Raw genomic sequence first — 17302 nt, 5'->3', positions numbered from 1 at the left:
TGCCGATTCAGACATTAAAAACCTCATATACGAGAAATTTTAAATTAACCGGTATTCAATCCCGTACTTAAACAAAATAAATGAAAAGACACAAAAAAATAAATTATTTTCTGCCCTTGTATTGACATGTGGAGTATCCTTGAATAGCCACGCTTAAAAATATCTCTCCCCATATATCTCATATTCCCAGATTTGTCATGCTAATCATGCCCCACTTTGGTCCCACCCTCTCTATCACACAAACCCTAGTCCAGTTTTCTCGTTTATAAGACATCACATTGTGCACTACTCTTTGACCTTCTTTAAGTGTGGCTCTCCCGCTAGCCTACGTAGGGAGAATTCTGAGGTCCGTCACTCAGATTATGTGTCCGTGCGGACCTAGATATAAAAAAAAAACGCCACATAATCATTCTCAATATTTGTCATGCTAACTCTATTCTATTTTGACCTCACTCTCCCTTTCACACTAACCTCAATCCGGTTTCCTACTCAAGAATTTCTCCTACTTGGGAGGGACTAGTCAAATGTGTTTGCATGCGAGTCAGCAAAATCATATTCTATGGAATGAGATATACTCTAGATCTTTGTGTCCAGAGTCAACAAATTTAGAGACCCTAATCGTTTAAGAAAGAGATAATGAAATTCGGACTGTTTAAGCTTTTGAAATTTTACTCGTTTTGATAATTTTGTTTAGGGAGACTTTGGATGTGGTCTTTAGCTATGAATTTTCTTTGATTGAAACCTTGTTGGTTTTTAATTTTTGATCGAGGTCCCTGAAATTAATGTGATAATTTATTTGTATGTACGTTACTATATTTTTTAAATTAAAAATTAAAAATTTTAGTTGTTTATATAAATGAGATTTTAAATAAAAAAAAACCATAATTTGTGGGATTAAAAATATTAAAATATAAATATACTATAGTGTGTGTGTGTGTGTGTGTAAACATGGGTACATTCTTCAAAATCACAAAAAAAAAAAAGATATTAGGCTTAATAACATTAGTAAATTTCTTCGATTAAACTTGACATGGATACATTTTAAAATCAAAGAAAAAAGAATGTACCCATATAAGTTTAAAAATGGATTAGAAAAAAATTGAATAGATTTTATATAAAAATAAAGGGTACATTTTACATATAACAAATTGGTATATTTAAGAATGAGTACATTTTAAGATTAAAAAGTTTTACATGAATGGGTACATATAATTAGCATGGGTACATTTAGCAAAATAAAAAGTACAAATAAAAAAAAACATATATGGGTACAAATACAAATAAACTTTAAAAAATATGGGCACAAAAAGAAATTAATATATGGGTACAAATTAAAACTGAAAAGAAAATTGGTACAAATTAAAAAATAATTACATTTAAAAACTAAAACTAAAAATATATCATAAAAAAATTAGTCATAAATATAAATATACTAATGGTAACATTTTTAACATTAAATGAATATATTTAGAAATTAAAAAATATTTTATTATTGAAATAATTAATGATGTTATTAATATCCAAGGACCTTGATAAAAAATTGAAAAGGAATAGGATTTTAATCAATGGAGTAGCAAAATGAAGGATGAAAACCTAATTTCTCCTTTTATTTATAAGGCTTAAAATTATTAAAAACAAGCACAAAGTAAATAAATGGAAAAATTACACATAGAGTATACTTTTAATACTTGATTTTATAATAAGACAACATTTTTTAAACATTTCAAGGGGGGACATAAGTTAATACATGTAAAAGATGACTTCATTAGTCTTTTTTTCTCTAGAGTGTAAATTACAAAAATACCTTTTATAGTGGTAAATTCTTTTTACAATTCGATCTCTTCATTTGTTACTCCTTTCTCTCTCTTTCTCTCTTCAAGAAATATTATGCTGAAGGTGAAGTTGGAGCGGAGCTTGAAAGATTGGCAATCGGCGAGAAGCCTCTCAGATCCTATTCAATTTCGTTCCAATTTCTCTTTTTTTTTTTCATTGATTCGATGTTTGAGTCGTGTTGCATGTACAAATTTCTAATTGTTGTACTTTACTTTCTTCCTCACTTTCTTGGCAGTCAAACAGAGCATAAACAAAAAACCAGAAATGATAAGCAAAAGGCACATATGGATGAGTAATCAAGAAGCCCTTAAAGGAGTCCTAGTGAAAAGGGTAAACACCAAACTGAACCACATCGAACTTCTCGCGGCTGAGTCCTTGACCTTGAAGTAGTAGATGTCGGCACAGTTGAACTGATTCTGTAAAAATGGTCGAGAATGGGTTGAACTGATTCTATAAAAATGGTCGATGACGGGTTGAACTGATTCTGCTAAAATGATCAATGACTTATTGAACCGATTCTGCTAAAATGGTTGAGGATAAGTTGAACTAATTTTAGTAATAAAGGATACCAACTGATTCTACATATAGTTTCAAAACTGATTCTACAAAAATAATCGAGGATGGGTTAAGCTTATGGCATATATTGATTTTGTTGGAGTTGTGGGGGCTAGGTTCTATTAACAACCCTAACCCTTAGAAGTATGGCTAGTATTTTAAAACATTGTTTCCATGTTTTTTGGCTAGGCTTTAGTTATTTTTATGTTTTAGTCTCTCCTTAACATGTTTAAAAACTAGTAGAGTTCCTTAAAATATAGTGAAAGTTTTTGTTTCTATATATAAAGCTCCCTAAATAAATAATAGATAATAATCCATATCAATTTGCATTAGAGCATGGGTAATGGTGGGGTCAAAGTCCTTGCACTAAACACGAATTTGGCTCCCAACCTGATCTGGATAGTGTTAGCCATATACTAATTTTTACTTCTAACATACATTTTTCAATTTTCGGCCGTTCATTCAAATAAATTGAAGAATATCAATGACTAAGATTTAACATTGGTGTGTGGAGATAAAAATACATGTGTGAATACCATTATCCTTTGATATTAGTCGTAAAATCTAGTATTTTAAATGTTTTATTGTTCTAATCGTGAGAGGAGTTAGAGGCTAAAAAGCTTTAAGGAGTCTCATGCAAGAGATGGGGCTAAATTAACCTAGGCTAGTTGGTCACATCATGTTGCATACAAAAGTAGTATAAAAATGTGATCTCCTTTATTTTTTTTTTTATTTTTTTTTTTGAAAACTAAAAACGAAAAATAGTTATCAAATAAATTTTTCGTTTGCAGTTTCTAAAAGAGAAATGATTTTAACACACAATTTCTCACCTTATACACAGTCATTTAGTTTCGTAGCCGTTAGATTGAACAAATACAGTAAAATTAACGTTCAAGATTCATAAAGGATGTGCACAAAGTAAAGAAATGTATATAGAAATCACTACCCTTCCAAAAAAATGTGAACTAAAGGTAAAAATATGATTATCAAACGGCCTTATAGTTCGAAGCTTTGAGTTTTTAAGTTTCAATTTGTGTCTTTCTTTGTACATTTATCCGACATCTCTTCCACCATCATTTATTTACTCTTCATTCTTTTGTTCCATGTATTTCCACAAAATGTTAAAAAAAAAAAAGTCAAACACGAAATTGATATCAAACGGATTGCCAGACTTGACAAAAAATAGAGCCATATAATTTCAAGGGCTTCTAGTTTTCTTCTTCCAATAAATTCAATCTGCTCATAATTATTGACTTAGAAACCCCCATCATCACTACGTTATTGCTTCATGACTCAGATAGTTGGACAAAATAGGTTAGTAAGAACCAATATGATTGATCAAGGACCGAAAACGAATATGTCAACTTCTCAATTATAAAATTTGTACACACAGAGCGACTCAGTACTACATATTAAATTTGATTTTTGTAAACAATGAGTTTAATATCAAATTACTATGATTGATTTATTGTACGACATGGTCTAAATTTTTCACGTTTTTGGTTACAATAAAAGAGGAGAAAAAAAACTTGTATAAATGTAAAACGGGTGTGAGTTGTTGGCATCGGAATGTCGTGATCTCAATCTTAAGCATAAGTTAGAGATAATGAGCTAACAATATTGAGAGTTTGATCTCTCTCACTCTTCGCTTTATGGTAATTTCATTTTCCAATCTCCCATGTTCTTAATTCACAACCCTAAACGCTTGACTGGTATTCTACTAGGGCATATAACCAAAATTTTCACATTTCAAATAAATAGTGGCTATGTACATGGTTTTAATGATTCGATCTCAGTTATTTTTAAAAAGTACGATACTAACAGATGTATCGATACATTACTTGGTAAACAAGTTTGACAATTCCAGCATTATCGAAAATAAATAAATAGCATAGCATATGGCATGTGTTTTACTTAAAGTACAACTTAATTAGGTATACTTATTTTCCTATATCCAAAAGAGAGTTGCAAAGTTGTTGGGGCTTGGAAAACATTGGCATATGATCAGCACCCTTAATCTCCACCACGTTGTTTTTTATCATTATATTCACGGTTGAAATTCAGATGCTAATCCTTTATTTTCTTTTTTTGGAAAAGAGAATCACTCACTGCAATTTATCTTCTTTTTTTTTTCTGAAAAAAATCACAAAGACATTTTAATATTTCTTTGACCACCAACGTGTAATTCATTAACACTAAGAATCAAATCCAAAAATATATCATATAAAATTCAGGCCTGAAATTCTTCCCGCTACTAGGCCTACCCTCATGGTAGTTGATAACCCTTTATCTTCATTACAGACGACATAAACTCGAGTGACCGACCCAAATCCGCCGTTCGAGAAATTCTTCATCTTTAACAAGTCTTCAAGAAAGAGTGAACTTGTCCTCACTAAGCACTTAGCAAGTTCCAGATCCTTTGAAGAATTGGACATCATCAGATGCACTTAATTTATTATATTATTGTTTTGTAAAATAATAATAATTATCATTATTATATTTATTATTATTTTACAAAATAATAATATAATAATAGTAATGACTTTCATTTTATTCAAGCTACTCTTGAAGACCAAACATTTTTCATGGATTAGACAAAAAATGCTTTCTTTACTTTTTGCAGATGAAAAAACTAGGAAAGCAATATTCACACCCTCATTTTCTCTTTTTATCTTTACTGTTGTAGGCATAATTTATTGAACAATAATGGAGGCCATAGGAGAGAAGGTGCGGCATAGAGAGAGAAAGAGAGAGATGTGTAATTGTGGATGTGTTCTATTCCACCCCATTGTGCTTTTATTTATAGTAGTAGGATAGGTAAAATCCTTACCCTTTTAGGACTACAACTCTTAATAGTTAATCAACTCCTAATAGGAATATTAGGACTACAACTCTTAATAATTAATCAACTCCTAATAGGAATATAAGAGGTATTCCTAGATATACTAGGATTTACACAATCACATTCCTAATCTAATAGGACTGCAACACTCCCCATTGAGTGTGTAAATACTCAAGTAAATGGCGCATCAGGTCTTCAATGATGAAGCAAGTATAGTTGATGAAGTCGTCGGCACAATGAACGAATGCGAGTCTCAAATCAACGGAAGAATGCATAAAAAGGTAAAACTCACAAAACCTCGCTATGGTAAAACCCAAGGTGGGAGAAAAGCTCATAGACTAAGGAGAAAAGTGAGAAGTTGCATTAAGTCAAAGCTATACGTCTTTTGGACGCAAGTAGAAGAGCTCACAAAGGTATGATTAGCCCAGGATGAATGCCTCATTAAAACCTAGTTAGGTAGCAAAAACCCAATGGGAAAAATGCTCCTAATCGTAGGGAAAAAGAGTACATTAAGATCAAGTAAGTATACTTCTAAATACTCCCCCTGAGTTTGACATAACTTCCAAATGAGAACTACAAGCATTGCATATGATAGTTAGGCATACCAATTCTTATGACAAGTTTCTGGAAGGTTGACTTCGGCAGTGACGTCGTGTAGAGGTTGGCAAGGTTGTTTGGGATCGGCTTGCATGACTTCAATATCCTGATGTTTTGTTGATGTAGATGTAGACGCAATATGTCTTGGCGTTGACTTCGTTGATGTATCATGGCTTGGTTGGGTTGATACATACGGCATAATCTTCATGGATTGTCGTTGGGACTCAACAATGGATGAAAACAGCAAGTACTTTAAATATGCTCAACAAGAACTCCTAACCATGTCTCACTTGTGGCGTAGTGAAGTAAGGTGAGTCTTGGAACGATTCAAAGATTTCGCAACTAAGGTCATATCTTGGACCTCCAAGATTTTACGATATCTCTAACAGTAAAGATATAACCATTTGGGGATTTTGCCTTGTGCAGGTTTGATAAGTAACCTACGTTAGCATAATAACAAGGTAAGCATCATTTCGAGGATCAAGGGGGGTGGATCTGCTCCAGATGCATTGGGATTTGCCCTTGTAGTACCTTCAGGGTACGTTTTTAATACCAATTCAGTGGTTGCGTATAGGCGCGGTGCTGCATCTCAACAACGAATGAGATGTCCTGTCTAATACAATAAGCTAAGTACAACGAAGCGCAAAGTTGAACTTAGATATGGAATTTTGGATTCCATAACCTCTTCAAGAGTCTCATTTGCATATAACCTATGGACGATCATAGGTATACTCCAAGGTAACACCTTCGAGGTGTACTTCGACTGGTAGACCAAAATATCGTCAGAACAACGCTTGAACCTTTGGGTCAAGGCATAAACGAGTTTTCCCAAGATCTTTCATCTCAAATTCCATCTTCAGGTGCGAGGCAATTTTCTCAAGTTCTTCTATAATGTTAGTGAGATTCATGTTAACGACATAAACTATAACTCTAGCAATTCGGAATAAGACTTCATAGTTTAACACGCAAGGAATTTGACCTAGATTGTGATTTCGGTTGTCTAATCAGTTCTACGTTGTCACTTAATCAACGGAACATAGTTCGATATCATAGTTTTTCATTTATGTTGGTAACTACTATATAAGTGAAAACATCATCGATGGTAATCTCATTTCAATTCCATTTAGCTCATCCAAACTAGTATACTGGACCAAGAACTTCAAGTCTAGGGAGTAAATCAGATTAATCTCATGAAATGGAAATGATATGAGACAACGATCAAGTATAGATTCATTGTTGTGTCGTGTCTTCCTCTTCTAGGGAAGTGAATCCTATGAACCAAATGATATGTTGTGCTTCAGGCCAAGACAGATTGATTGTCTATCAGCTGGTGTATCGGACCGCCAACAGATGTGTCCAAACCATCCAACAGGGGTGGCACACCCTTCAGGGATGTTGACTCAACTTCCGTTAAGTACGTCTATCTTTGCAGGCATGTTTGCAACTAGTATATGATCTTGTCACTTCAACTAGATCAGAGGAATGCGTTTGGGGCAACATTCTGAAAGCTAGAATTCATAGCACTTGCTTATCACAATTGTGTGGTACGAGGATCGAGATGAGACATAGTGGGCAACATCCACACAAATTCACGTCGTTCTACAGGAACGTTGACATTCTTATCTCCCCCTAATGGCAAGAAGATTGTCTCATTGAAGTGACAACCTGAAAATGAGTGATAAAAAGATCGTGTACAAGGGCTCGAAGAGAGCTAGTGTGAAGGAGAATCATGATCGACAAAGATTCACATCCTTCTTTAAGGACCCATGTTAGTACGTTGTAGTGGCGCAACTTGGCACATGAAATGCACACCCAAATGCGTAAATACGAAAAGCTTCAAGTTCATACCCAGTAACCAACTGTAACGTCATATAGGTTGGGTGGCAATGGGCCTCAAGGCAGACCAACATAGATAAGTACAAGATTGCATAGCCTTAGGCAGAAACCGAAAACTTGGTACGTTTACCAAAGTTAGGCGATCATTTAAATTGCGCTTTATGATCTCTAGGTGAGGCTATTTGTGGTGAATCATGGGAATTCGATGTTCAATTATAAACCCAAAAAATATGCAATACTTTATCGAAAATCGTCGATATAAACTCTCCGGCATTGTCCAGTCTCCCGGACCTTAAGGGATAAGTATGGTGGTGAGCCCTTAATCGGCCATGAGGTTTAGCAGCAATGTGTGTGGACAAACATGTGACCAGTTTGTCGATTCATCAACCAAAGCCATAAGTATTTATATGGTCCGCATTTTGGTTGGATTAGTCCACATATATTCCATTGAATCTACTGCAAAAAGCGAGTCATTTCGTATCTTTGCAAGGAATGATATAGAAATCAATTTCCCTAATGAGCAGGTTTGGCAAAGTGTGCTTGTAGGCACAATATCCTTACTTCAAGTAAAAAGATGCGTCGTAGCTTCATTGTTCGACCTAAGTGTCCCAAATGGTCATGCCAAAGCAAGTAAACTACTCAATCACCCAGCTCCAAGCAGGCCACATATGGCGTGTGCCCCAATTGGGAAACAGCCCATTGGCCCCAAATCAAAGCTTTAGGCTCATTTTTGGAGGTGGTGCAATGATATTTCACTCTATTTTCTTTAATGGTTTTATTTATGATCATTGTCATCTCGAATATCCTTTAAAACTCAACAACAGGGAGTATTTAAGGTTCCTTAAATGGTAATTCAGTACCATTCATACAACGAGGAGTGTGCCAATGCTATTAATTGGGTTGGATAGACCTGAAGTCGTTGTTATAGATGTGATTTAGGTGTAAAGTTAGTGTGTGTAGTATCATATTCATCCAAACAACTAACTTTCCCACATTCCTACCTAATCACGTGTTTAATTGAATTAGGTTACATGTATTAAGAAACATGATTCAATTAACTCATATTCGAGGACAATATCAATAAGATTATCCATAAGTAAAACAATCACCATATGTGAATCCAAGAACATGAAAAAATGTTCACAAAGTAAATGGTTTACTAAGGGGATTCGGCCAACAAGGTCATCTATGTCAAAATTCTGCTCTTCCAATGATGTATGGTAGAGTAAAATTAGTCTTACATATTGACTGCTAGAATGGTACTCCTCAACAACATTGGTAGAGACACGAACATGTGCATAACCAAGGATATATTCCATCAAGACGGAAGTAGATATTGCAGGGTTGAGGTTTGGAAATATTATCCGTTATTCTTAAAGTTTTAGGTCTTAGATGTCAAGGATTATGCTTCGGGCATGATGCCACACCTTGACAAGCCTTAATTCTACCATATGTTGTAAAAACAAACTTGAAATTGGATTGTGAGAGAGACAGACCCGAACTTGGGTTCGGTAGACTCCAGCCAAAGCTGAAGGGGTCTTGTTCAGTAGGTCTCTGCCGAAGCAGAGTAATACCTTTTGGTGTACCTCTGCCGAAGCAGAGCATGCCCTTCGGTGCATCCCTGCCGAAGAAGGGCATCACCGTTTGGTAGGTTTTGACCGAAATGGGTCGAGCCATTCGGTAGACTTCAGTTGAACCAGGTCTATACCTTTCTCTCACGTTTGTGGTAGTAATCAGATCCGAGAATTTGGTAAACTTCCGTTTTCTACATTACTGCTTCAGGAGTGAGTTAGAAACATGGAAGGACGAGAAAAATATTCTTTAGTCAAAATTCAATCGGATTTATCAACTTCAGAATTGTACTCATTCATAGACGTAATCATGGTGTGCTTCAGGCAATGTCTTGTACCCCACATAAAGTGGTTTCTATTATAAATGTCCAAATAAGGGAAATCAAACTTGTGACGATTCAATAATCCATTGAATTGGAGGGAATAAGATTGTGATTGGTGCTATGGGAATGAATCGTCCATAAACATCAAAGTTAGAACATTCGAGTTCTAAGACATGATTTTCATGAAAAATGTCGGATTTCATGGTTGTATTGTTTTATGAAAACTTCAGGTTTCAAATGCACTAAATTTGAAACTACAGGTTCAATTTTAGTTTATGAACATTTAGTTCATAAAAGAAAAGTTCCTGCAAGAACACATAATGCAATATGATGATTTAAGTATAGTTGACACACCCCAACCGGAGTCGAGGCGTGCTAGCCGTCACGTGAGAGTGACGTAGCTAAGAGTCCACAAGAAGTAATTAAAAATGTGAACAAATTAAAACCAAAGCTAAAACTTATTCAAGGTAAAAATAAGTGAGTATGCGGAAGTGGTCAAACCCAAGTTACAAACATTTAGAGCATAGGTAAATTAAAGGTGCAGTCGAACTGATTAAGTACTAAATACACAACCAGATAGAAGACCCCTACATTAATCAATGGACTGTCATAATCCACCGTGTAATCCTCGTGTGCCACAAAGAAGAACAGCTATCTAGTACCTAGAGGGGCGAAAAACAGAATGGTGAGTGGGCAAAAACAAAGCTTTAGAAAACACATTTATCTTTCTGAAAATACTAACCCCTCACTATAAATCCCGTATAGTTTCCAGAAAATAATACTACATATATGTATGAAAAACCAATACATAAAAGCAGTGACAACAAAAGCATGTCATGCCACGATTTCTTAGCGATAACAAAAGCATGTCACACCTAATGTGACATGTACGACTAGACCTATTTGCTCATCAATCTATGCTTGTACATGAGTTGGAGTCACCTAGTGTGACCTATACGACAGGGCTGGGTGTAAATATGTACGTTCTAGTGCTACGATCACGTAAAGGCTAATGATAACTCGCGGGTCACCTACAAGTCAGAGGCACCTAATGTGACCTGTACGATAGGACTGGCACCAAACTTGGATCCAAGACGAGCGTGCGGTGCATGAGGTGAACATCATATGAATAACTGGCCTTAGCCCGGGACGGGAGCACTAATCACAAACTCATAACAAACAACATTCAAAATATAACACATTTAAACCATGGCATGCTATACACAAATCAATTTAAAACATTTTTGGAAACCAATAAGTTTATATATATACGAAAACAAATGCCCACTCACTGATATATCGAAGAATCGTAGCCCTCTAGCTTCACTTGTCCACGTTCGTCCTCGGGGTATGTCTCCCCTATATGTGAAACAACTATTTTTAGTTAATTAAATAGCACATCAACCAAAATCTAGGATAAACTTCTCATAGTTTGCTCAAATAGAAGGTTTGAATATACGAAAATGATCTACTCGAAGTCACGAACCTGCACATGAAAACCACTCGCCGGATGCACCGTGCAACCCATAACCGTACGTGCCGCCATGCGCAAGCGCTTGCACGACATGTGCCGACAAAACCCTAACAAACGTTAGGAATATTCTGTCAAAATAGACGGAATATTCTATTAAATAATAACGGCGTTACCTAACACCGTCAGAATATTCCCTCAACTTTGACGAAATATTCGCCTTCTTCTCCGGTGAGCTTCACCGTCCACCACTGTCTGCCGTCTGGTTCGCCGGATTCTGGGAAAATTTTCAAACCTTCATATCTTTGTCATTTCTTAACCAAAATCCATAAAATTTATACAGATTTGAAGCTTATGACAAGGAGAACAACATTATACCTTTTGGGGATCCAAAAATGACCGGAAAATGACCTAAAAATCCCTCGAAAGATTCGACCAAAACTGAAACTTCTCGAACTCGCGTGATCCGACATCAACTCCTTCCCAAACTTAGTCTAAGGTCCCTATGGAGTTGAATAAAAGCTTCCCCACATCCTAAAACCTTCTAATCTCGCCGTTCGCATCATAACAAAGTGCACCAAGTCAGAGTTTCAGAGTTAGCAAGTCAAAACTCATTCGTTCGACAATTAGGTGGTATGACTGGGTTTGTGAAGTCAAGATGAACACGATGATGGTATTTGCAAGTTCGATCTGTGATGATTTAATGTATGTGTATGGTGATGGTGGCTCAGGTGCAAGAAGAAAGAAGAAGAAGAAGGTCCGAGAAAGAAAGAGAGTACCGAATTGGGCAAAATAGAGAGAGATATTTTCTGATTGGGTTAGAAGAAACAAGAGCTAAAATAATTGGTGGATAAGGATAGGCACGGGTCAAAGTTTCAAAGAGAAAAACAATAGAATTTCGTAAAAACATACTTTAACGTATGATATCAAAACAGTGTTTTCGACACTGATTAATTAATGCACCCACGAAATAATTCTACCTGTTTGCGTACCTTAATTATTCGTAACTTTCTCATTACGACTTCAATTCGGGTCTAACTCGTGCTGATGCACTCATGACGTCGAGGCCAATTTAATTACGACAGCGAGAAAATAATTTAAAACTGAGCAAATACATCCACGTCACTTAGTCAACTAGGGCATAATCGCACTACACACTCGGGGAGAAAATTATATAGAAAATAGGGACAGGTTGTCATAGTCTACCCCCCTTAAGAAAATTTCGTCCCCGAAATTCCAACATAAACTCAAATCAATAATCAAATAACAGACGTGGATACAAGTCTCACATGCGTTCCTCCATCTCCCAAGTGGCTTCCTTAACTGAGTGGTTCTTCCACAAGACTTTCACCATACGAACAGTCTTGTTCCTAAGAACCTTATCTTTCCAATCCAGAATCGTTACTGGAACCTCATTGTAAGTTAAGTCTGGGTTAATCTCCAGTGGCTGAGGAGGAATCACGTGTGATGGATCAGACACATATCTACGCAGCATAGACACGTGGGACACGTTATGCACCTTCGATAATTCTGGAGGCAACTCAAGCGGGTAATCAACTTCACCAACTCGCTCAATGATTTGATATAGTCCAATATAACGAGGACTTAGCTCCCCTTCTTTCCGAACCATACCATAATTTTCCACGGTGAGAGCTTCAAGAACACCCAATCTCCAACCTTATATACCATGTCAGTTGAATGTCTATCAGCAATACTCTTTATCGATCATGGGCCGCCTTCAGGTTAACTTTTATCACCTGAATGTTCTGTGTAACCTGATCCACAATCTCAAGGTTATCTTTTATCACCTAAATGTTCTATGTAGTCTGATCCACAATCTCAGGGCCCACTAAAACCCTCACCGACTTCAAACCACCATAACGGGGTACGACATTGTTTCCCATAAAGCGCTTCAAAATATGACATATCAATGCTAGAATGACAGTTGTTATTATAAGCGAACTCAATCAAAGCTAAGTGTTTATGCCAAGCGTCTCCGAACAGCAACACCGAGGATCTCAACATATCTTTCAGTGTCTGAATAATTCTCTCAAATTGCCCATTCGTCTGAGGGTGATAAGCCGTGCTGTAAAGCAAATTCGATCCGAGAACTTCTTAGAAAGCTACCCAAAATTTCGAAGTGAATCTGGGATCCCGATCAGAAATGATACTAACCAGAACACCATGATACTTAACAATCTCTTAAACGAAAAGTTCGGCTAATCGACTTAAAGAGTAGTTCTCTCGGACATGCAAGAAGTGCGCTGACTTAGTAAGCCAATCAATTATCACCCAGATCCTATCATAGCCATTTCGCGTACGAGGTAACTTGTACACAAAATCCATGGTGATATTCTCCTATTTCCATTGAGGTAAAGGAAGTGGTTGTAGCAACCCAAACGGTTTCTTCCCTTATGCCTTAACCTGCTGACAAACTGCACAACGACTTACATACTCAGCAATTTCTCTTTTCATACCAGGCCAATAATAGAATGGTCGGATGGTATGATACATCTCGGTACTCCCAGGATGCATCACATACGCTAAAACATGCGCTTCATCAAGTATCTCTTTCTTCAATTGACACACCCCGACCGAGATCAAGGCATGATGGCCATCACGTGAGAGTGACGTAGCCATGTGGACAGTGCGGAAGCAATAGAGATAAGAAATATACGAATAATTAAAAACAAAATTACTAGAGTGCACTTCTAAACAGGATGTGATAGGAGTTAATTACAAAAGTAAATACTCATAATCAGAGCATAATAAATCTAGGTGCAATCCAGTAAGACAAGTACTAGTTATACGGTACCATGAATGTCCTACTATTATTTAGATAGGTCAGAACTGCCGACGTCCTCAAGCCACCAACAGCAAGCTTACTTAAAACCTAGAAGGGCGCAAACAGAAAACGTGAGTAGGCAAAAATAAATGTTTTACAAAACCATTTCATTTATCAACATATCTAACCCCTCATTGTAAAACATGTATAATTTTTCCCAGAATCAAGATATAAGCATAAACATAAATATATATATATATATATATATATATATATATATATCTCAATTCAAATCATGCTTCACATAATCATATTCATATGTATGCCATGCCAAGATATAACAGGGTAAGCAATTCAGGTAAGAAGAATTTCATAGAAATATAACATGCTAGCCGGAACCCATGTGGTAGTCTGTATGGCTGAATTCATAGCTCGAAAGTCACTCTAGCCGGAGTCACTACAATGACCTATACGGCAACATATTGCACAAGAGTCGGAACCAAACACACAGGTCTAAATGACAATAATGGGTGTAATACAATCATGCTCAATACTACTCTCACATAATAGTTGGGCGATGAATCGCTAGTCACCTACAAGACAGAACCATAAATAAGGTCTGTACGACAAGATTGTGCACATAAATTGGATCCAATATGAGCATATGGTGCAGAAGGTAACATAATAAACAGGCATGTGCCATATCTATGGCTAAATCACAATCACCCTAAGTGCAGTTTTATGAGCTCAACATTATTCAATCACATATCGCATCATCGATGATTCACATAACCAAACCTAACTTACCTGAGCTTACATGAGCATCCACAGCACCACATTTATATATATAAAGCATAACATACCAATTCGTACATGAATTATAAACTTATATGCATGGCATTTATGGCATACTATCATTTAAGCACATATTTCTGGGAAAATATCAAGTATATAATATATACTGAAAACCAAAAGCCCACTCACTGGTATGTCGAAGGGTCCCGAGTCGCCCTTGAATACGCTCATCCTCGGGATAAGTCTCACCTATATGCGAATTAATTATAAAAACATTATTTTAAAGCACATATACAAAACTAGCTAATAACTTCTCATACATAGCTCAAAATGGGTATATGAATATACCACAGTGACCTACACAACCTCAGGATCATCCCCAAATTTTCAGATTAATTTTTGGACCTCTCACCCGCCGCCACGCGCCAGCAAGTGCACGGCAAGACGCGCCACCACGCGCAGGGAATCTACGGATTCCCTAACTACCGTTAGGAATATTCCCTGGAATATTCTGTTAAAACCCAACGGTAACCGTTAATCCTAACTGACGGCGTCAGGGCGTAAGAATATTCCGTTAGAATTGACAGAATATTCTATCGTCTTCTTCCTAAATCCCGGCGACCGTCGCCGTCATCGAAAACTAGGGATTTCAAAAAACCTTGTTTTCTCACTCATTTCTTCACCATTTTTCATGAAATTTGAACCATTGGAAAGCTAACAAATGTAGAATCATGTTATACAAATTTCAAGGCTTAAATTTCACTAGGTTTTCCCCAAGAAAGCTTGATAGTTCGGCTTCTCAGCCCTCCGACGTCCAAATCCTTCCAATAAAGTACCCCAAGACTCGTGAGGACCTTCTTAAGCTTCCTATGTCCTTAGAATTCCCTGAAACAAAAGGTTTTACGTGTGCATAAACAGTGCACAAAATCTGGGTTAGGTTTTCTCAGGTTTTTCACGGTTTCAAGTCTTAAAGATGGTATAGATGTACTCAGGAGCTTGTAAGGGACAAGAATCTCACCTTTAGGACGTCGATCCATGCCTGAGTGTGAGCCTTGATGCTTGTCCGTACGTGAAGGAAAGAGGGAGAGTATAAGAGAGAAGAGAGAATGTGAGTGTTATGTGTGGTCCACGTGGGTCACCAATCCACAACCACAAAAACAATCTCTAAGTTTAATAATAAATCACACACATACACTACATTCTCAACGTTTAAGGATAGAACCGTCCTTTCACGTCCTCGAGAATAAAATAATACATATCTTCGAGACGGGCTGTGACAATCTCCCCTTATAAAATTTCGTCCTCGAAATTACATACAATCACTTCATCCACTAATAATCATAAAACAAGCGTGGATACATCTCTCTCATCCGATCCTCTGACTCCCAAGTAGTTTCTTCCACTGAATGATTTCTTCATAACACTTTTACCAAATGCACTGTCTTATTCCTTAGTTCCTTATCTTTCCAATCTAGCAGAGTCACTGGTTCATCATCATAAGTCAAACCCGAATTAATTTCCAAAGGTTGAGGAGGAATCACATGTGAAGGATATGAAACATAATGTCTAAGCATCGAAACATGAAACACATTGTGCACTTTGGACAACTCTGAAGGCAACTCAAGCCTATAAGCAACCTCACCGACTCGCTCGGTGATCATATATGGTCCAATGTACCTAGGACTTAATTTTCCTTTCTTTCCAAATCGTACAACACCTTTCCAAGGTGATAGTTTCAGAAATACCTAATCATCTACATTATACTTCCGATCAGTGGCATGTTTGTCTGCTAATCTCTTGTCGATCCTTGGCCGCTTTCAGGTTAGACTTAATTACCTGAACATTTTGAGTAGTCTCATCCACAATCTCAGGGCCCACTAAAACTCTTTCTCCAACCTCTGACCAACATAGAGGCGTACAACAAGATTTCCCATAAAGTGCCTCAAATGGTGCCATACCAATACTCAAATGATAACTGTTGTTGTAGGCGAACTCCATCAAATCCAAACAATCATGCCAACACTCTCCAAACTGCAGCACTGAAGATCTCAACATATGCTCTAGTGTCTGAATAGTCCTCTCAGATTGTCCATCTGTCTGAGGGTGATATGCCGTACTATAAAGCAATATCGTACCAAGAGCTTCCTGGAATGCTATCCAAAACTTGGAAGTAAATCTAGGATCCCGATCTGAGATAATAGTAACTGGAACACCATGGTACTTCACAATTTGTGATATAAATAACTTAGCTAATCAACTACCACCCAAACACCATGGTACTTCACAATTTGGAATAAAATATGCTGACTTCGTAAGCTGATCAACTACCACCCAAACACCGTCATATCCATTATGTGTATGAGGAAGCTTGTACACAAAATCCATAGTAATATTTTCCCATTTCCACTGTGGAACGGGAAGTGGCTGCATCAATCCAAACGGCTTCTTCCTTTCAGCTTTAACCTGTTGGCAAATGGCACACTTACTCACATATTCGGCAATTTCTCTTTTCATACCCAGCCAATAATAAAATGGTCTAATGGTATGATACATCTTAGTGCCTTTTGGATGCATCGCATATGCCGAAATATGTGCTTCATCCAAAATTTCTTTCTTTAACTCTGCATTATTCGGCACATACATCCTGCTTTCCTGCATAAGCATAACATCAGTTTCTCAAATACTGAAATCTTT

The 17302-nt window shown here is 36.8% G+C and overlaps 1 protein-coding gene across 1 annotated transcript; it reads right to left on the bottom strand.

Annotated features, from left to right (window-relative positions):
* Positions 1-12313: 12313 nt before the first annotated feature.
* On the bottom strand, positions 12314-12658 carry LOC126601320 (uncharacterized). Its single transcript, XM_050268013.1, has one exon. The coding sequence runs from the start codon at positions 12656-12658 to the stop codon at positions 12314-12316; it is 345 nt and encodes a 114-aa protein (XP_050123970.1).
* Positions 12659-17302: the final 4644 nt, after the last annotated feature.

This window comes from Malus sylvestris, chromosome 2, assembly GCF_916048215.2.
Source record: "Malus sylvestris chromosome 2, drMalSylv7.2, whole genome shotgun sequence".
Classification (NCBI taxonomy): Eukaryota; Viridiplantae; Streptophyta; class Magnoliopsida; order Rosales; family Rosaceae; genus Malus; species Malus sylvestris.
The sequence above is the reverse complement of the archived record's forward strand: the minus strand, read 5'-3'. Positions and strand labels throughout refer to the sequence as shown.

What these genes read in the sequence shown, in the direction of transcription:
- LOC126601320 (XM_050268013.1), bottom strand. Translation starts at nt 12,658, where the DNA reads ATGGTTCGGAAAGAAGGGGAGCTAAGTCCTCGTTATATTGGACTATAT.